This window comes from Lathyrus oleraceus, chromosome 2 (assembly GCF_024323335.1).
Source record: "Lathyrus oleraceus cultivar Zhongwan6 chromosome 2, CAAS_Psat_ZW6_1.0, whole genome shotgun sequence".
Taxonomy (NCBI): Eukaryota; Viridiplantae; Streptophyta; class Magnoliopsida; order Fabales; family Fabaceae; genus Lathyrus; species Lathyrus oleraceus.
Genome location: NC_066580.1, coordinates 145387342 through 145409994, shown reverse-complemented (window position 1 = coordinate 145409994; position 22653 = coordinate 145387342). Strand labels below are relative to the sequence as shown.

General features: G+C 35.1%; 2 protein-coding genes and 1 long non-coding RNA gene across 3 annotated transcripts; all 3 read left to right on the top strand.

Annotated features, from left to right (window-relative positions):
• Positions 1–2306: 2306 nt before the first annotated feature.
• On the top strand, positions 2307–4079 carry LOC127118560 (cytochrome P450 CYP736A12). The gene is made up of 2 exons (XM_051048773.1): positions 2307–3026; positions 3147–4079. Exons 1-2 carry the CDS (start codon positions 2343–2345, stop codon positions 3987–3989), a joined length of 1527 nt encoding a protein of 508 aa, XP_050904730.1. The 5' UTR covers positions 2307–2342; the 3' UTR covers positions 3990–4079.
• Positions 4080–6041: 1962 nt separating this feature from the next.
• Positions 6042–8360, top strand: LOC127118568 (uncharacterized). The gene is made up of 3 exons (XR_007802265.1): positions 6042–6060; positions 7696–7817; positions 8226–8360. It is a non-coding gene; the product is annotated as an uncharacterized LOC127118568 (long non-coding RNA).
• A 104-nt stretch (positions 8361–8464) lies between these two features.
• On the top strand, positions 8465–11415 carry LOC127122323 (3-oxoacyl-[acyl-carrier-protein] synthase, mitochondrial; the record flags this gene model as incomplete). The annotated part of the gene is made up of 9 exons (XM_051052677.1): positions 8465–8701; positions 9033–9140; positions 9226–9297; positions 9453–9539; positions 10411–10562; positions 10668–10748; positions 10878–10911; positions 11017–11083; positions 11169–11415. Coding segments are annotated over 9 exons (924 nt in total), but the record flags the coding sequence as incomplete, so codon positions are not given.
• Between the last annotated feature and the right edge of the window lie 11238 nt (positions 11416–22653).

Sequence of the window (22653 nt, the reverse complement as noted above, 5' to 3'; positions counted from 1 at the left end):
TACAAGAGAATACATCCCACATGGAGATCAACCACGTGATATTCTTTGCACACATCTTGAAGTGTCGAAAGAACCATGCAAAATAAAAAATCATGACAGTTGTTCTTCAAAGACCAATGACTTGGCAGTCACGACCTCTAAAAAAAAGAATCAATCAAAATAGCCCGCTAAGTCGAATACCCAAAAGGCGGCCTAGGCAAAAAAATAGGGCAATCCCGATGGACTAAAAGCTTCAAAAATCGGTCCAGGAAAAAGTTAGGGATCAAAACAAAAATAAAAAAGAGGCCACGAAAATCCTACGCAAAAGCAAAACAAGATCCGGTGACCACCATACCAAAATCTAAGGGGAACCGACATCCAAAAAATAAAATAAGGTGGCTGCCATTTCAAGAAAGTCTTGAATCTTCATCTTTATATTTACACCGTCAAGCCTTTTTGACGAATGTGTATGTTGAATTAACTAAACGTAGGATTGGAGTTTATCAAGAAGAAGGGTGTGTTAAATAAATTTGAGCCTCATATCCTTTGTTTCGATAACCGTGAACCAGGCCACATTACAACCCTTAAAAGACCTAATTAAAGCATGGTTTATTTTGAAAGCATACTACATCAAGTTTGCGTAAACTGACTCCTAGATATTTGCGTATTGGTATCATATTCTCACTGTATCTTTCACACATGAGCTAAATCAGCAATGCGTTTGAACTAATGGTCCATTCGTCACACACTACCACATCACCCCAATAAATGATTTTTCAAACCTGGATGAATATCACATTAAAATTACCATTGATTAAATAAACAATTTTAACTGCAAGTAAGTACTTGACATCAAGGAACTTCAAAGAAGAAATCATATAGGAACTTGATTATTCGTCAGTGTTGACCCGAAGCAAGACGATATCCTAACCATATGGATCAGGGGCATTGCATCCATTGACTATGTTAACCAAATAACTAGTTAGACTAAAAGACAAATCTCCAAGCATTAGTTGATCAATGAGGAAAATCATTTCCAAATATTTAGTCCATCTGGGGGCAAACCGCTGCAAGATTCAGACATTGGAGAAAATTTGGTTCATGTCGTGTTATAATCGTTCCCAGGGTTTCCTTTCAAAGGTGAATTCCTTCAAAGACCCTACAAGTTGGGGCAGACAAGTTACAAACAACCTTGGGGCATAGAAAAAGCACAATCATCATGCATTGATTACGTCATTATGCTCATGAAATCATTTCAAAGCCGTCATGACATATCAGGCAAAGAAGTTGAGGTTCTCTCAGGAACAAACACGCAACTTATTTGAAACAGATTAAACTTGGGGAACTAAGAGCATCCACATCTATCCTCCGATCATAACATCGTCCAAATTCCGAGTGTCGGGAAGTCAAATTCTTTCAGCAACCAAAAGTCCAATCCCTATTGGCAATTACCAAAAACCAAAGTCCAATCCCTATTGGCATCTCCAAAACCAAAGTTCAATCCATATTGGCAACCACTGAAAGTCCACTTTGCTAGTATCTTCATAAACTCAAATCCAATCAACATTGGTACCCAGAAAGTCTCACCTTCGAAAAGGAAGATCAATCCAAAAACAACCAATAACCATCTTGCATTACCACATGCACTGCATACAATAAACATGCATAACTTTCCTGCCAAATCAAGAAGTTACATATCAAAAAGCTCTCTCGCAAAAACAAGAAGTTTTCATTAACATGCACCATATGCATACATAACATAATAATTCCTTCCCATCAACCCTTTGATGATAGTTTGTCTATTTTAGTTTTTTTATTATATTTTAAAATAGTTCTTGATTTTTTAGTTTTTTATTGTTATATTTTGTTGTGAATTAAATAATTTAGTTCTTTTATATTGTATTATTTTTAAAAAGTCATGTTTTTTTATTGATGTATAATGATTTTAATTTTATTTAAATGTTGTCAGTTTTTACCTATGCAAGCATCATAGATTTTTCTATCATTAAAAGAGTTTTTTTTTAAAGATCTTTATCACCTATGGGTGCATCATAGATTTTATTATTATTAAAGAGTTTCTTTTTTTAGGGGAAAAGCTATTCGTTATGATTCCATTGTTCGATTGTTGTGATTATTTTTGTTTTCAAAAATCGGTTTTCGGCAGTTCGATTTCTACATAGCAATCATGTTGGGGCAATGTCTATGTTAGAGATTTGGCCCCCAAATTGTTAGGTATATCCTAATAATAATAATAATGATAACTTTTATAAATCTCTCTTAAACCTTAGAACTTCATACAAATCCACAAACAAACACATCAACCTTATTAGAACTTGATACAAGCCAAATCATTCGTTGCAGACATGTTTTCTGCTACAATACTTTCTCTCCTTCTCTTCACTTTCACATTTACTTATCTTTTATTCAAACTTTTCTTTCATCCAAAACAAAAACACAAGAAGCCACCAGGTCCATCAACTCTACCAATTATCGGAAACCTTCACATGTTAGGCAAACTTCCACATCGAAAACTTCATTCACTCTCCAAAAAATATGGTCCAATCATGTCCTTACAACTTGGTCAAGTACCAGCTGTTGTCATTTCATCTTCAAAAACTGCAGAATTGTTCCTCAAAACTCATGACTTGGTTTTTGCAAGCCGACCAAAGATTCAAGCATCTGAGATCTTCTCTTACGGTTCTAAAGGGTTAGCTTTCTCTGAATTTGGTCCTTATTGGCGTAGTGTGAGAAAACTTAGCACTTTGAAACTTCTTAGTGCTTCTAAAGTTGAGATGTTTGCTCCTATTAGAAAACAAGAGTTGCGTGTTTTGGTTAAATCTTTGGAGAAAGCTGCTTTGGTGGGTGAGGTTGTGGACGTTAGTGATGCTGTAGAGACTCTTGTTGAAAATATTATGTATAAGACGCTGTTTGGTAGAAGTAAATATGAGCAATTTGACTTGAAAAAGTTGGTTCAACAAACATTGACTTTGTTTGGAGCTTTTAATCTTGCTGATTACATCCCTTGGCTAGGCTCTTTTGATCTTCAGGTATGTATTCAATATATTTTTTCTGATTTAAATAGTATACTTTATGCTTCCATGAGTTCCTTAAAATAAGTGAAAATATTCAATTAGTAATTGACAACTTTAATTTAATATTTTTGTTAGGGATTAACACGAGCCTTCAAGAAAACTAGTAAAGCACTTGATGAAGTACTAGAGATGATAATAAGAGAGCATGAACAAATTACTAATGTAGATAAAACTCATAATGAAGACTTCATAGATACATTTCTATCAATTATGCACCAAACTAATGATCTAGAAAATGAACAAAATCATGTCATTGATCGAACCACCATCAAGGCAGTTTTACTAGACATGTTATCAGGAGGAATTGATACATCTGCTTCGGTAATTGAGTGGACGTTTTCTGAACTTTTAAGAAATTCAAGAGTGATGAAAAACCTTCAAGATGAGATACAAAATGAAGTAGGACATATGAGAATGGTTGAAGAGAAAGATTTGAAGAAGTTAAATTACTTAGATATGATTATTGATGAAATATTAAGACTTTATCCTGTTGGACCTTTATTAATTCCTCGCGAATGTAGAGAGAATATAACAATTGATGGTTATTTTATAAAGAAAAAAACACGAATTATAGTAAATGCATGGGCAATAGGAAGAGATGAAAATGTTTGGTCACAAAATGCTGAAGAATTTTATCCCGAAAGATTTATTAACAAGAAAATGAATTTCCATGGACAAGAATTTGAGTGTATACCATTTGGTTCTGGTCGGAGACGTTGTCCTGGGATTCATTTGGGTTTGATCACGGTAAAATTAGTTATAGCTCAGTTGGTACATTGTTTTAATTGGAAACTTCCATATAATATTACTCCTTCCAATTTGAACATGGAAGAGAAGTTTGGACTCACTATGCCTAGAGCTCAACACTTGTACGCAATACCGAGTTATCGTTTGGAAAGTGATGACAAATTTGAGTAATTTTCAAGAAGGGCTATTATATATCATCTTAGTAAATAATTGTGTCAAATTATCAAACATTTTACAATAAATTAATGAATATTGTTGGTTCTTTATATCTACTAATAGCTAAAACAACTTAATAGCTAAATGCTTTTGAAATAAAAGTTTTATCTTACACATGCTTAATTATGTATGAGTTATTGTAATAATTATAAAGATAATGGAGTCAGTACTGTTTTTCTTTATGAATGGTAATGATCACCGTACCTATATAAAAAATTTCTCCCTATCTACCGGTACATATATAACTGTCAAAAACTATTATAAAAAGCTAAGAGAAGGAAGTGGAGGATGAAATGGATGCAGAAAGAAAAGGAGCACTAAGAAGAAAGAATAAGGAGGACAAAGATACAATCAAACATTAAAATTTTTGGGTGGAGGATGATGTTGAACAGATTACTAACAAAAGATCAATTAGTAGGGAGGGAAATCATAGATAATGCTCAAGATAAGGTATGTGTACTTTTCTTTGAAGAAGAAGAGAATTTATCACATATGTTCTTTGAGTGCCGAATTACTAATAAAGTCTGATGCAAAGTGGTTCAGTGGTTGGAAATTTAGGAGATGATGGAGATCGAATGCAGAGAATATTATACTCAACTCATAAAGAATTTGTAAGGGAGGGTAAAAAAGACAGACGGAGTCTTGTTTGGTTGACAACTGATTAGTGTCTTTGGCATACGAGGAATAATATGACATTTAATAATGAATTTTGTCTATTAGAAGACATCATAACAAACACTACAGTCTACAAGAAAAAAAAGCAAGATACACCGACTTTTTTACTATTACCGCAGTTCAAACCGCCACAATAATTGGGTCACGATGATTTTTGTTGTGTCACAAAAGGGTGTGTTGCCTGCATGATATGCGGAGGTTTGAAAAATATTAACTTGAGTGTTACACTACCAAAACGATATATGGAAATTAAACAACTCAAAAACGATAAATAGTGAATAAGGACATTATGCTATCATCCAATACAAGCAACATCTAAAATTTTTCTACCTGAGTATCTACACCACAAACGTAAAGAAACAACACAAAACAAACAAGGGGTGATAATAAATCCATATATGTTAACGGTGCATAAAATAACAAGGATAGTACAATCAACATAATAATCAATCATACAATTCAGCCACGAATTTAATCATTCACAAATGTTATTATGTGTGCATTGTATTCATCTCCTCTACTCCAATGCATATGGTACCAAATTTTGGATATTAAGAAGTGTGTTACTGATATCATCCACTGGTCACTGGACCAAAGTCATAACTCTTCGTTGGACCGAAGTCCTACTTGTCTCTGGACCAAAGTCCTAACCCGTCGTTGCACCGAAGTCCTATTTGTCGCTGGACTCACTACGCCAAAAAGGTTTTTTAACAGCGCATCTTAGACAGCGCTTTTAAAAGAAAGCGCTGTCTAAGGTTAAAATAAAAATAAAACTCGTAAAATGTTCTAAAAAAATAATGAAAGCGCTGTCTAAGGGGGGGTCTTAGACAGCGCTTTTAGAAAGCGCTGTCTAAGACCCCCCTTAGACAGCGCTTTTAGAAAGCGCTTTTAAATATAGACCTTAGTCAGCGCTTTTGAGGAAGCGCTGTTTAAAGTCTTTCAATTAAAAAAAAATTTAAAACCAAAATTTCTGAGAGTGAGCGGGGAGGAGAAAAGAAGAAGAAGAGAAGAGAACCGCAAGTGTGAGAGTGAGCGGGAAGGAGAAAAGAAGAAGAAGAAAAAACCCGGGTTCAAACCGAATCAGAAACAACAACAACACAACGATGTCGTCTCCGTTCCACCGTCGATCTCAATCGGAAGGAATCGGAAGGAATCGAATCTAAGAAGGCTGTGTCCCCTGATAAACTCGCCCAATTGTGGACCGTTGATCCCAAACGAGCCAAGAGGTCCTTCTTTCTATAACCTAACTCACAGCCGTTAAACTCCGACAGAGCGCCGCCGTTCACCTCCGTCAGAGAACACAAAGCCATTGCACTTCTCTATATCTATCTCCCTCTTCCTCAATGAAAAGGTAACTCACATACCCATTCATTTCTGCATTCTTGTTATAACTCCTTTTTTTCACTGTTTGACCGATGTTAATTTTTTGCTGGTAAAAGTTTAATGGTGATAAAATTTTGTTGATGACAAATTAATTGCTATTCTTCACTTGTTTCTTTTGATACTGTTGATGAGGATTATTTTTTTTTATCATAGGCTTGAGTTTGCAAACATGGTGTTTGTTGAAATGTCACAGTGACTTTGCTTATGTTGATTTTGAGTATAAATCGTTTATAGTTTTTGTAACATGTTTGAAAATATATATTGTTTGTTGAGAATGCATTATTTCTTGTTTGGTTGAATAAAAGTTCATCTTAACAAGCTCCGGCTCTGAGTCAAGGTGCTTCAAGGATTGGTTTATTATTCATTTAGATGTGTAGGTAACATATGCTCAGTTTTAATTTGCAGAAGTTTATCCTTTAGTAGAAGGGATCCTGGAGTATAGAATATTTAAACCGAATAACGATATTTTATCATATGATAATGTTTCTTTAACAAATGAAAACGCTTGCTTTTGTTTAGGGATCATCTATTGAAGTTAGGTTTTATGAAGTGTAACTGTAAAATAGAGGACTCTTGCGGGTTTAATGAAAAAGGGAAGACTTGTTCAATTTAAACAAAAAATTATTCTTTTGCCTATTAATAATGACATTCATTACTGCTATATTTTTCTCACTACACTGGCAATGTTGGCACCTTTTATGTCTTCAATATCATCATTAAATAAAGTTGTAATTTAAAAGTCAACAGAGAACATGACCCTTGGTACTCTGTTTCCCAGTTACATATGTTGTTTGTTTTGAGGGAAGTCCTTGGAATTTCCAAACTAGTCATATAGTTGCTTAGATTCTTAATAAAGTAGCTGGAGGAGATGCCACTCGATATTTTGCTGTTATTTCTTCTTTAATTTCAGTTCTTGATTTCTGTTCGAATTAATTTATTGTATGTAATTTCTGTTGATCATTTGAGCTTGTGTGAGTGGTTAGAAAAATTTATAGAAATAGCTTATGATATGTCTATAAGTTGTTTTCGAGTTATTGCAATAAGTTCTCTAGGATAACCTATGAAAACATTATAGTTTGTATGAAATAGCTTATTCATAAGTACTCAAAAGACAAGCGCTTAACTAAACTATTTAGCCAAGTATAACCTAACCTATGATGGATATCAGTGGTGATTTTTGTGCTCGCCGCAATGATAAATATTGGCCGACATTGTGGGTTTTTCCGCCATAATCTGCTATGGTGGCGTCACTAAGTAGCGGGTATGGCTGTATTTTTGCTCTCTGTCATGGACCACCATGGACAACACTTATATTATAAGTGCTTAACTAAGTTGTTCACTAAAATACATCTTAAGTTGTTTACCATATTGCATCCTTATGGTATTTGGTCTTTAATGTTACCAATATCAACATTTCCGGTGATGAAAAATTTATCAGCTCTAGCTTTGATAGCCTGCTGAGGGAAAGTATCTTTCTCTGTTTTGCATTTTCCTTCTTGTTTCTGTGATCTGACCCTTTGTTTTGAACATGAATGTAATCCAGTGAGGCATATATTTACTTTTTATAAAGCAAAATAAAGGACATGTGTTTTGTTTCTTGTAGGTTACGAGGACGTGGATAGTATCTATGCATCTAATGAAGACTTTAAGAACATGAAAGAGAAAGAAAGGGTTAGAGGGACTCATCTGCTGGAATACTTTGTCAGTAGGTGTAATGAAATTGGGGTAATATTTTTTCTGCTCTACTTGTGATTTTAGAAATTGTTTGGATAAACTTCTCCATAAGCACTTATGATAAAAGAAATATTTAAAGAATCTTGTAAAAACTAAGGTTTTTAAACAAGAATTTCTCATAGAAGTTGAAATTAGCTATTGTATCTTAATTTTTTTAGAAGCTGTTGTTTAACTTCTTCATAAACAGACAGATTCTTTACTGTCAAGAATCATTGACTGTTGGGTGAATATTGGACAACTCGTATTATTGGCCGTCAAGGAATATGACTTGTTTGATCTTCATCTGATGTACTGAGATTTATGACCGCTAGACCACATGACATGACTGTAGTGAATCTAAATCCTTCGTAAACATTTATAATATGCCTGCAGACAAGCTAAATACTTATATGCTTGTAGGTGTCCTGTCAAGCATGGATTAGGCAGGGCGACCCCAAAGATGTGATATTGAATGAGGTGAAACGGCTACGTCCAGATTTACTAGTTGTGGGAAGCAGAGGTCTTGGACCTTTCCAAAAGTATGTGCTTGGTCTCTTTTCAAATCATTGCACAATCTATATCCATATGCTTCTCTTCAATTTTACATTACTAGAATCTTACATAATCTCGTACTTGTTGTGGAATTTCGCGGTGTTTGAATTGTAGGTTTGGGTATGGTGACACCTCTGGGTTGTGGAGTGGATAAAACATGGAACCAATTGATTGATGGAAAATGTGGGATAAGAGCATTACGTTTGGAGGATCTCAAGATGAATAGTTTTGATTCAGAAACTCAGTTGACTACATTTGATCAATTGACTTCCAAAGTTGCCGCTGTTGTTCCCACCGGAACCAACAAGGGCGAATTCAATGAGGAACTTTGGCTTAATTCTAAGGTATAGCATTAATGTTAGAATAGGATTACAAATTGTCACTTTGTTTTGGTAAAGATTCTAGTTAGGCGTTTATAGCATAATCCCTATCATATATGTCTTGTGTATGAACTATGTTTATAACCAAAGATAAATGTCGGGCTGTTTTCATATAAGGTATAAGCTGTTTTTATATGCTATAGAGAGTTTATGGAAATAAGCTGAAAAGAGCTTACGAACATGTCAAGTGTTAGTTAATCTTATGTGGTATTGCTTTGGTTTTACGTATACATGCTGCATCTGAACAACTATTATGCTTATTGATGTCATTGTAGTATTGTGACATTTCCCTTAGGAACATCGATCAATGACAAGGTTTGTAGCATATGCTCTATGTGCTGCTGAGGAAGCTCTTAGAGATTCTAATTGGTTTCCCACTGAGCAGGAACACAAGGAAAGAACGGTATGCTATTTTTAATATGGTTGATTGATTACAACCAATTTTCGACAATTCCTTTGCACTGTATTTTAACTTCAAAAGTAACCAGGGGGTGTCTATTGGTGGGGGAATTGGAAGCGTTAGTGACATGTTAGACTCTGCACAACTGATATGCGAGAAGGTCAGTTTGTTGAAACTCACCACTACTGATTCTGAAATACTTTGATGATCTTTCCTCATTCAAGTGTTTCTCCACATGCTTTAATTATGATTGAAAAATGGTTTGTTAATTTGAACTTTTGTATTTGATTTTTACCTTTTCTCCCCTTAATGCAGCGTCTTCGTCGACTTAGTCCATTTTTTGTCCCACGGATATTGATCAACATGGCATCAGGTCATGTTAGCATGAAATATGGGTTCCAGGTAAAGAACTACTCTCAATTGATTGATATTCTATAATACAAATATAGTCAGCTCCTATAATTGCTGGATAGGCAACTGCATTTTGCTTTACTATCTTCTGTAGATATACTTTAAAAAAGAAATTCTGTAGGTATATAGAGTGAAGTACTCTTACCGTACTCGTGGTACTTACTTTTTTCTCATTATTCTGTTTCGAGTGAAATTTGTAATTTTCTCATATATTAATATAATATGTTTATGTATTTTAGTTTCTTAGTTATTGTAACTTAACACAATTTTTACTTTTAAACTTTTATTGGGATGTTGTGTTGTGAATTGAACAATTTAATTCCCTAGTAATACATTTTATAGAGAATTTCTTATTTTCTATTAACGTACCCGTACCTTGATTAATATAAAAATGGTGTATCCTGTACCGCTATCCGTACTCGTACCGGGTACCGTATCTGTACCTATGCATCATATGTGCAAATTATTGTATTTTAAGCGTGGAGATTATTTGTTCATTACAATATATCTTCTTACTCCCATGTTTCTTACTCTTTTAAGTTTAAATATTAAAGTAACATCATATCCACTGAGAAATGGTTAGCAGCCTTCTGAAACAGAGATATAACTCTTTTACCCATCACTTTGGATATAGTTATGTGACTTATGTCAAACATGTTTTACGGGATTGGTTAGTCAATCATGATATATCTCCTGGCAGAACAATTATAAGTTTTAACATATGTAAAAAAAAACATCTGAAAAATAAGGTACTAAAGCTGATTGCTGTTTTTGTTGCAGAGCTACTCACATATTTTTCTATGCTGACCTTTGTGATCATTATTAATCATGAATTGAACTTTTTCCCTATTCCTGAATACAGGGGCCAAATCATGCTGCAGTCACTGCTTGTGCTACTGGATCACATTCTATTGGTGATGCAATGAGAATGATTCAATTTGGGGATGCAGATGTTATGGTGACTGGAGGGACTGAGTCGAGCATTGATGCATTGTCAATTGCAGGATTCTGCAGGTAAATTGTAGCCACCATCCTGTGTTTTATGTTAGTGCCAACCACCATATTAGTTCTGTCCTTTGTTCCTCTGATGCTTTAAAACCTGATATTGGAAACTTGCAGGTCCCGGGCCTTGACTACAAAGTATAACTCATTGCCACAGGAAGCATCACGGCCATTTGACAGTGGCCGAGACGGGTTTGTGTGAGTATAACAACACTGCAGATTCGTTACTTATATTAATTAATTTGTTTTGCTTAGTTTTCATTTTCTGACTTCAAATTATTGGTTTGTTTGTCATGCTGCTTATATCCATGTTGTGTTCTTACTCAGGATAGGAGAAGGTTCTGGAGTCTTGGTCTTGGAGGTTAGTTAAAAAATTTATTGTGTATCTATCCCTCCAATTCCTCTTCAGTTATTTGTTTATAGTCTGGTCTTTCTTGTTTGTTTATACGTTTCCCCTATTGTTTAGGAACTTGAGCATGCTAAAAATCGAGGAGCCAAAATCTATGCAGAGATTCGTGGCTATGGGATGTCAGGTAATTTGTTGCAGGATATGCTAAATTTTCTCCCTAATCTTAGTTTTATATTAGATTGACTTCGTTTCATATGGATTTTGATTAGGGGATGCATATCACATTACTCAACCTCCTAGTGATGGGAGAGGTGCCATTCTGGCCATGACTCGTGCTTTAAGACAGGTTTTTTAATCATCCTATGTTGATTTGTATTTTCTACGTAGCATTAGAGGTTTTATGTTTGCTAAGCTGCCAACTTATCATGTATGCATGTTGTGACTATATTTTTCCTTTCTCCCCCACGTTTTATATATAGTATTATCCAACAAACTTCATACTCCAGATGTCATGTTTTGAGCGTGACAATGGTGTTGATTGAGATTCTCACATTGGATAGTGATTTAATTTGAACAATGGTTTATAAACCTGGAAAAAATGTGGTTTAAAACAAAAGCTTCAAAAATTTTCGTATACCTTAGACAGCGCTTTTGTAAAAAGCGCTGTCTAAGGGGGGATTAGAAAGCGCTTTAGGCAAAAGCGCTGTCTAAGGTATACCTAAAAAAATTAAAATAGGGGGGGCATAGACAGCGCTTTTTGAAAAGCGCTGTCTAAGCCCCCCCCCCCCTTAGACAGCGCTTTGGCCAAAAGCGCTGTCTAAGGTATACCTAAAAAAATTAAAATAGGAGGGTCTTAGAAAGCGCTTTTGGACAAAGCGCTGTCTAAGGGGGGGAGCTTAGACAGCGCTTTTAAGATTTAAAAAAGCGCTGTCTAAACCTTTAGCAGCGGAGGTTTAGACAGCGCTTTAAAGCGCTGTCTAAGGTCTTGTTTGGCGTAGTGACTGAAGTCTTACCTATGTCTGATATACATGATGCATGAATGCAACAATAATACATATGCAATACTCTTCTAAACATCCGACTTCAATGCTCGTCACCGGTTCCTCTTAAACCTTAAACTCAACATAATTATCTCCAATACAAGGTCACATCATTGGTTCCTCTGAACCGAACATCTCAGCATAACTCAATATTTTTCCTCTTCACGAGGCATTCATCATAAATTCAACATAACTACTCATCATTAGCATCAAACAACATCGAACAAACATAAAATATAGAATCCACTCGAAAAATCGAGTTGAACGACCCAAAATCTGTCAAACAAGGGTTGGCGGTCAACCTTCCAGGCATGACGGACGTCACACCCACCTGTCACCTCACTCTCTCATTCTCCCATCATCTCAGCTGATGACAAGCAAGGGTGTTCGTCATTAGTCACTAGCGCTCAACCCGTCTTCCAACTGATGTCAGACAACTTCGTCTAAGTGGACATCTTCCCTATGCGCGATGATAGTTGGACTGTCACTCCCGTAACGTCGGTCATCACTGTGCAAAACGTAGATTTCTGTGTTTTTTCCATTGGAGCACTTCCGAAGCTCTGATTTCTATTCCAGACAACCCTAATCCCACAATGAAACATGAATCATCAATCATCAATCATATAACATTTACATAATCAAAACTTGTCGATTAACATTTAAATCATCACTTTATCTAGAAAGTCATCATCATATTTTATCAAATTATCATTTATACTAATGAACATCAAACTCAGAATTCAACACACATAATCACATCAAATCCAACGATTAATAGAGCATAAATCCATGATTTTTAATCAATAACAACCTAATAGGCTTTACACAAACCTCTTTAAGGTTTAAATTCCTCAACAATGGAAGAAAAGGAAGGAAAAGGGAAAAGGATTAAGAATTTCTCTCTATCCTTTATGCTTAAATACCCATATCATGAACAATCCCCTACCTCAAATTTGCAGCAAAGGTTGAAGCTTTGGTTATGAAGTCTTTTCTCATTCAAAAGTTCTCCTAGGGTTTTCTCTTTTCTTGCCTCTTTTTACAAAAACTCGTACTGACAATTCTCTCACTCCTTTTCTCTTATTTAAATAAATAAAACTTAATTTCCTTTTATTTTAATTAATTCTGCAAACTCTCCTCATCTCTCACTAATTTCACCCACCTTCTTATTTAAAAAAAAACTAATTTTAATTAACTCTCTATTACTTAAACTGTTTATAAAAAAAACTAAATTTTAGTTTAATATTAAACTACCATTCCTCACTTCTACACTAATTTTAATTATAATAAAATTCTAACCAAAATCTATTAAATTAAATAAAAATAATTAAATAAATTATAAACACTACAAAACTCAATCAAAATTAAATTAATCAAAATCGGGGTTGTAACATCATATGTTATAACATCATATATTTGCGTTTAATGCACAACCACAAAGATATGTTGTAAATTATGAGAAGAACATGCTATGAAGTATGATAAGTACTAAAATTATCAAATGATTTCATTCCGCGGTGGCAAGTCCAAACTTAAGGTTCCTTGGCCCAAGGACAAAATCTGGAAACAACATATAAATTATCTTCCGTTGCAATGAATCAGCTACATGACCAATTTTTCCATCACATAATCTTTCATTTGCATGTCATCTAGTATTCTCTGTGTCATTTACTTTAGAAAACAATCTCTTGAACCTTTGAATTATTGATATGTACCACATCACCTTGGAAGAAATATCCTTTCTAGTTACACCACTATTATCTTTAACACCATTGTCCTTCTTCTTGTAGCGTGACTCCCTACACCTCGGGAACTCTTTCAAGCTTTCATACTATTTCCTATATAATATGAAATCATTATGACATGCATGTATTTTTACATAGTCCAAACCCATTTGACACAATATCTTCTTGGCTCCTAACTACGGTTCAAAAACGTGTTACCTTCTAGAAGCATTTCTTGCAAAAATACAAGCAATTTAGTGAAACTTTTATCTGTCCAACCACCTCTTGCCTTAAGATTAAATAGTCTTAACACAATTGAAAATCTTGTAAAATTTTTACATCCCGGATATAACATCTATTCCATGTCAGTTTTCAAAGTATATTTCACACGAGCTTTCTTAAAAGCATCTACTCCAATATCATTAGTCATATCTTCTAGAGTGTCATTCACAAATTCATCATCTTCAACTCTATGTGACATAGGTATTTTTTTGTCACTTCACTATGCCATACAAATTTCGTGTAATTTGAATAATTCCATCACAACCACAATGATTGAATAGTTCTATCCCATGGATGTTGTTGTGTATTTCGATAAATTTTACAAGGACACCAAAAAATACCATTATCGTTAGGAAGATTTTCCCCCCGAATTCAAGAAATTGAATCATTCAATTCTCATATTCTTTACTTAATCTAATGTCTCTCATCTAACTACGAAGCATAATAGCTTCTAAAAGTAAAATAAAAATGAAGATTCCAAAATAATACAATAATAACAATAAACAACAACAACTAAAATACCTGAAAACAACACTATATTATACCCTAAGTCTAAAAAATTATGACAATAACAATAACAGTAAACAAAAACACTACATTACACTCTAAGTCTCAAAAACCATGATAATAACAATAATAATAACAACGACAGCAACAATAACAACGATGCCAACGACAACAACAATAATAACAACAACGACAATAACAACTACTACAAATACATCAACAACAACAACTTGGAAAGAGTTTTACATACCGGAAACGTGATGAGAGAGTCAAGGAAAAATGTTGGTTTGAGGTTCGAGCTTCCTTCCTCCTTAGAGAATATTGTGTTTTAGTTTGTTAGGTTGAGAGAATCATGTTCATGTCGAAGAAAAGTGCTAGGACGTAAAAAGTGAATGAAACTTAACATTCTGATGAGTGAGTAAAATATTATTTAGAGTTTACATATCGATTTTCAGAAAAACTGAGAGAACCATACCAAGGTAAAAACTGCATTCAATTTTTTTAAATAAAATATTTTTGTGAAAAAGATACCGAAATAACAAAGTATAATCGGTTTCTTGATCGACAAGAAACCCACAAGGGTAGAAAAAAGGGAAGCAAGAAGAACACAATAAGTCGGTTATAAATTTCTATTCTTTACTTTCTCTTTGAAACAAGAATACAAGTGTTACAAAATATAAAATAACCCCTCTCGCCCTAATTAGGATTTGCGTTATGCAATGATGAGAGACTAGTATGCTATTTATAAGAAAACTAACACACTAAACTAATGTACTTTTACACACATGGCCATTACACAAGCTAACTTAAACAATTGGGCAGAACAAACAAGCTCAATTTGACATGCTAACAATCCTAGCATATTTTGACTGCAACATGTGAGCAGACTTTGACGACATGCTAAGGTCTTGTCGAATTTTCGAACCAAGAAACCACCCTTTGACCATACTAGAGTTTAATTCAATATCTCACAATCTCCGCATTGGAAAAAACTCTATAACATCAAGGGAACAAAGTAGTTTTCTTCATGCAACTTTATCAATTGCATACTAGTTACCTTAGATTTTGGTAAACAAGCGTTAGTCTTCCAAAATTGATACTTTGGTTACTTACAGGATCAACTAGCACTACGCCAAATAAGGGAAAAGAGGGCGCTTATTTTGGCCTATAACAACGCTTTTAAGCGCCCTCTAATCTGGCGCTGGCATAGGTAAAGACAGCGCTTTGTTTTCCTGGAGAAAGCGCTGTCTAAAGGCCCACATTATAGTGCGCTTTATGAAAAAAGCGCCCTCTGGAGTGGTCCATAAAGGGACACCTTAGAGGGCGCTTTCTGGAGAAAGCGCCCTCTAAAGTTGTCAATGTAAAGTGTTTAGAGGGCGCTTTCTGGAAAAAGTGCCCTCTAAAGTTGTCAATGTAAAGTGTTTAGAGGGCGCTTATTTTTTTAAAATAACTAACACTTTAGAGGGCGCTTTCTGCAGAAAGCGCCCTCTAAAGTTGTCAATGTAAAGTGTTTAGAGGGCGCTTTCTGGACAAAGCGCCCTCTAAAGTTCTCAATGTAAAGTGTTTAGAGGGCGCTTCCTACAGAAAGCGCCCTCTAAAGTGTTAGTTATTTTAAAAAAATTTGTTTGAAAAACAGTGGATATTTAATTGGTAACCTGTTCGCATGCTGCAAAAGTGTAAAATTCATATTGATTTCATCCTTTAATCCAATGTTATACACCATTAATCCATTGATATATACAACATGAATCCATTTATATACAACATTAATCCTCCATATATACAACATTAATATATGATTCTTTGATCAACAATATACAACAACATATTCATGATTTAGTAAAAGTACAACAACAATATACAACATATATACAACAACAGCATACAACAACAACATTCCATACATATATGTACAACAATATACAACCTAGCTATATGATTCTTTGATCAACAATGAATTGACACAATTCATCCTTCATTTCATCCAAATGAGCTCTTGAGTAAGATTTGTATTCCTCAAAGTACTACAATTAAGAGAATAAAACATATTCATGATTTAGTAACAAATTAGATTAGTTATCCGATAATATTAAAATAAACCCTAAGTTATTATTCCATACCATTTTTGGGATGTCTATACGATTCAATGCAATGATATCTCTCATAAATCTCAATACAAAAAATCCGCAATCGACCGAATTATTTTGCTGAGGACACTACACAGAAAAACAAACAATATATATATAGTTAATTTCTTACAAACACTATTATAAGCAAAAAAACAAACACTATTATAAGCAAAAATAAGATACTTAATATATACCTGAACTCTGACCCAGGTAATGTCCTTCCTAATGCGGTAATTCTTTTTCGATCTAAATTTTAGTATTGCCCTAACAAAATAAAAACGTATATTGAGATCAATCTGACAGACATAATTAAATATAGAAATACACACGAATATTTAGGGGAATTTCACTTACGTGTCAACCGTCTTCTTCAAACCCGGATATTTACTCCAATCACCCGATAACGAATCGAGATAATACACTATTAGTCTCGAAAGATCCATAGCAACCAACACCCAGTGGCCACTGTAAAATAAAACAAAAATTTAGATGAATGAAAATTTTCTACGTAAAAGATATACATAGATTAGAATGAATTTATTAGAAAGAAAATCTAACCCGTTGCCAGAATTAAACGGTAAAAAATACAAACTGCGTGTAGTATTATCGCCGGCCGCCATGAATCTATCGACTAGATCATTCTTTACGGATGTTGGATTTTTCGATATTAACGTTGCGTTGACACGGGAAGCAGCAATAAAATTGAAACGGTTACACAATTCAGTTCCCCGCATCAATTTGTCATACATATACCTTAAATAGAAACATAATAAATATTAGACTACTCATTGAAATGTGTAAATAAATTGTTCAACTAAGTAAATTATAGATTGATCGGAGTACCATATGTATGTATGAATGATAGCGATGCCCAATTCGTCGTGCTCAAAAAGTTGTTGCATGTCCTCCTTTCCAATTATTTCGAAATGAGCTTTTCCGAAAACACCTTTATCAAAATCTATACTACGAATGGACCCGTCCATAATATCGGACTCTTCCACCATTTTCTCAAGACGCATCATAATTTAAGATTTTGTCCCGGCCGTCGTTGGAATATCCTTCGTTGGAATATCCTTCGTTGGAATATCCTTCGTTGGAATATCCTTCGTTGAAATATCCTTCGTTGGAATATCCTTCGTTGGAATATCCTTACCATCGCTTTTCAACTTTCGACCGGGAACCTAAAAATTCATATAAAATAAATCATTACTTTTTGTGATGCAAAAGAATCGTTGTGTATATAATTCAATGGGTATATATATTTGTACCTCTTTTTGAGATGCAACCGACTCGATGCGTCTTGAAATCCCTTTACCAGCTTTAGGGGTGGGTCTTGTAGGAGTCTAACATTACCATGTAATAAGGATTGATTAAATATCATAATTGTAGCTGAATTGAAATGTGAATTCTAAATATTCATAATCATTTAGAACATATATACCTCGGCATCAGGGAAAATTAGATCTGACGGCCAACCAACAAAGGATCCGACTGCATCTCGCATCAACGTTGTCTCTGAAACAACGCCGGGTAATGGTAGACGGGCGTCCGTATCTAATACGAGGTCAACCGAAACTTTCATAAATCCCACCGGGAGGGGATTATGGTGAAGTAATTCACCCGAAGTATTGTGCACTTTTCCCTTGCCAACCATGCGATAAGTTGGTGACGATAGATACAGCTGACAAGGTGAAATGCCCTAAACCAATAATAAATGTTATTGTTAACTTGTATATGTGTCAAGTAAAAAAGTGCTATTTTAATTTCATAATAACATATATAATTACCTCGGGAAATTTCGGTTGATGATTGATACTAGCTCGGTCACTAGTATCTTTTGCCTCGGAAGCGCACCTTTCCTCTCTATACCTTGCATTCTCGTTTTGCAGTTGGAGTACTTGTGCCCTTAACTCCGCCAAGGTCTCCATCACCTCTTTGTTGGTAGGATTTTTTGTTTTTGTTTTTTTATAAAATGACGACGGAGTCACACCAAAACCCTTACCCCTCACACGACCGGAATACTCAGGAACATTTAGTACTCGACTAAGTACGCTCCTGCAATCCTGGACCTCGGTTGAAGGGGTTTGGGATAAAGTCTCCTGAAATATTATTAGAGGAGATTAAAAATGAATTATATGTCTAACAAAATTTTCGATATAATTAAAGAAATAATGTTACATATACTTACACATTCGTCATAAACATTTTGGACCGCTTCAACGACAGCCCCATCCTTCCCAACCCGAGCAGCCTTCCATAATACGTGGTCCGGAAGAGATGTTGCGTCACTTTTCTCCTCGGCTAGCTACACATTGAATTAGATTATAAGATCATCAATTATAACATATTGTGACAATGTATAAGCTCATAGCATTTGAATATACTCACAATTCTTTGTTGTAACCGTGCATAACCCGTACGCCCTTTTTTGTACGGATACGCGGGTTTTGATGCCCTTTTCCTATTTATGTCGCTTATTTCCTGGATAAAAAAGTTTAAGGCATATTAGAACCAAGTAACTTAACAATTGTATAATACCATAATTAATAGACATTACATGGAATTTTTCGTTTCTTCGTTTGGCGACAAAGTTATCCCATTCATCGGCTGAAATAATCTCGGCATACTTCATTGGCCGTTCTCCTTCAACAAATTTTCCTTCCTCATCCTTGAGAAATTTGTTGCACAAAAAGGATCGAAATCCTCGGAGTCTTTTTCCGGCCAATTGAATACAATATTTTTGCCGGCTTTCATCGATGTGAAAGGATCTCTAAAAAACATACAAATGGAGTGTGTTATTATAAAGTAATATTATAACAATATATGGTTAACAAATAGTCAAAAAAAAAAACATATAACAATATATGGTAAGTACCTGTATCTCCGACCATATTTTTTCCTTGCCAACCTTCAAGTCCGGACTTCTCCAATTATCACATGTAATCGGAATATGTTGGCGAACAAGGAAACCAATGTAACTTGCCAACATTGAACCGTTAGGCTCAATTAGTTGGTCTTCAGCACTCCAATGTACTTCAAATTTTACACCCTTGTCTCTTGCACGAATGATTGACTTCATAACAGTCAATCCTCGTTTGATTTCTTTTTCAACATTATTACGTGATTCATTCGCGGCATGGGTATCGTCTTGGTTAGCCATTTTATCTGTAATATAGAAATGATTCAATAAGACCCAAGTAAGACAATGATTCAATACGTGAACACATTTACTGCATGCACAAACTTACTGCATACACATTTACTCACACACACCTACTGCATGCAAAAGACCAATGCAAACTTATGGTGTTTGGAACATGAACAAACTTGCATCCATAATCATCAAACTTCCAAGCACAAGCTCAAACACACTTCAAATATATCAGTTTTCAATCAGAAATAAAAAACTCAGTTTGCCCTAAACAACATTAATCAACATAATGCACAAAATGAAAAACTAAGTTTAGAAAATGCCCTAATCAAACACATGAAGAAAGTGAACGGTAACGATGGAGAAGAGAAATACCTTAAAGGTGACGGTAACGATGGAGAAGAAAGTGAACAGTGACGGTGGAAGAGGTTAACGCAGTGAACGTGAACGGTGAGGGAGGGAGAACGAACGGCGACGATGACGGTGAGGGAGGGAGAACGAACGGAGGACGAGAGTAATCGCAGTAGAGAGTAATCGCAGTTGAGAGAAAACCCAGTTACGTAAACGAAATAGCTTATAGAGAGGGAAAATAAAGAGACATGCAGTATATGTTATAATTTTAATGTTTACTAAAGGGGACCTTAGAGGGCGCTTTTTTAAAAAAAGCGCCCTCTAAAGGGGGCCTAAGAGGGCGCTTCTGAAAGCGCTCTCTAAGGCTTTCCAAAAGCGCCTTCTAAACTGGAAATGTACATGGACTTAGAGAGCGCTTTTTCAAAAGCGCCCTCTAAGGGTAACCTTAGAGGGCGCTTTCACAAAAGCGCCCTCTATTGTCGTCCCTCCATTTTTTTTTGGCTTCACTTTAGAGGGCGCTTAGTTACAAAAGCGCCCTCTAAAGGGGGCCTAAGAGGGCGCTTCTAAAAGCGCTCTCTAAGGCTTTCCAAAAAGCGCCTTATAAACTGGAAATGTACATGGACATAGAGAGCGCTTTTTTAGAAGCGCCCTCTAAGGTTACCCTTAGAGGGCGCTTTCAATAAAGCGTCCTCTATTGGTGTCCCTCCATTTCCTCATTATTTTTTCGCTTCACTTTAGAGTGCGCTTTGTTACAAAAGCGCCCTCTAAAGTGCGCTGTCTATTCCAATAGTATGCTCCTTATTTTTTCTCTTTACTTTAGAGTGCGCTTTTGTAATAAAGCGCCCTCTAAGGGGCGCTGTCTATTCCAGTTTTTGGCGTAGTGTAGATTGATCCTAAGATATATGTGTATAGTTCTTGTTTAAAGTTTTTCTTACTATTAATTTCTTCGACGATAATGTTGAATTTAAAAGTAATGCAAAGAAGATTTATGAAAAATATAAAGAAGAAAAATAATTTCGACATGAATGTAAATGGAATGAAAATGACTTTAATGTAAATAGATTAACATTGAATGAAAATATGGTGTTTCATACGTACATATTTGTTAGCTCATAATTTTGACGCATATTTCAGAGTTACAAAATGGAAATCCCATGTGAAAATGTTTTCGACCGATGAAGATGTTTTCGATCGAATATGATATTAGGGAGATCTAGTCGAAAGTCCCTGGATGAGAAGAGCCAGTGTGCAGTTAGGACTTAGAAATATTCTTTAAATGGCTTGAATACGGTTTCAAACGGAGATTCCAAATTCAAATAAAGGAGGGAACTTTGTTCTTATCTGAAACTGTTGAAGGTACATGTGGAGCCTAGTGGATAATTGTATCCATGCAAAGTGCCATTTGTCTCGACGTGATTAAGAGGATGTTAGAAACGGTTATTTCGATTAAGTATAAATAGAGGGTCTTAGTGTTAGGATTAATGTGTGCCAAAGTGTGTACAAAGTCTGTAAAATTTACCAAGTACCCGTGTGAAGAGGAACCGTAAATTAAGAAATGTACGTTTGTTTTACACCATTATTGGTTACTTTGAAGTAATACAATTTATCTTTATTTTTTTCCAGAAATACTTCTTTATTTCAAATATTCTTCCTTACTACCAGTTATCTTCATTTCTTCTACAATCTTTCTATTTAAATTGTGTTAGTCTTTTATTGTCTAAATAGTTCACTTACTATTGTCATCACAATATTGTCGAAGTATTCGTATTTACTAGAATTCACTTTAAACAATTAGCACATGTCCTAGGATCAATCTGACCGATCCTGTAAGTGACCAAATTTAGTAATTTGGAAGATCAGCAGTTGTTTACCAATTTTCACGGTAAACAAATTGGCACGCCCAGTGGGATAGTGCTAATGTTTTTAGAAAATTGAAATTGTTTTTTATTCTGGTTATTCATTCATTTTCTCCTTTTTCGAAAGAATTCGTTGTATGTTATTAGGTAGTGGTAAAGTAGCCACAACCAACGAACACAGACCAAGGGGAAAATCCACTACAAGAATGGAGAATTTAAATGCACCAGATAATCAAAATTCTCAAAATCCATCAACCAGCAATATACCACCCCCTTCTTCTTCGATAGGGGCGAACACGACCAAAATGCACGTGTCTGAAACGGTTCCATCTATGACAAGTTCGATGCCAACATATTCGATTTTCCATACTGAACCGATTTTAACTTACATTGGGTTAAGGGGGCCTCCTCACACCCCCACCGATTGGAAATGTTCTAAACAGGCCTTTGATGCCCCGTGGTTTCTCTATACCATTTGGTGGTCGAGAACAGCCGTATGGAATGCCAACTTTAATGATGGCAAATTTACATAATGCTGCTTCGACCTTCTCAGAACGAGTAGTTAACATAAAATCTCCAGTACAAGGGTATGGGGTTAACATTCGTCGAAACAATCAATCTTCAGGTTTGAGACACCAGACACAAATACCTAGCCTTACTAATAATTCTGCAGCAATGTGGAGACAACAGATGGACGAAATCAACCATGAGATGGTC

What these genes read in the sequence shown, in the direction of transcription:
- LOC127118560 (XM_051048773.1), top strand. Translation starts at nt 2,343, where the DNA reads ATGTTTTCTGCTACAATACTTTCTCTCCTTCTCTTCACTTTCACATTT. An exon ending in TAGGCTCTTTTGATCTTCAG is followed by an intron (nt 3,027 to 3,146) that starts GTATGTATTCAA and finishes TATTTTTGTTAG; the next exon opens with GGATTAACACGAGCCTTCAA.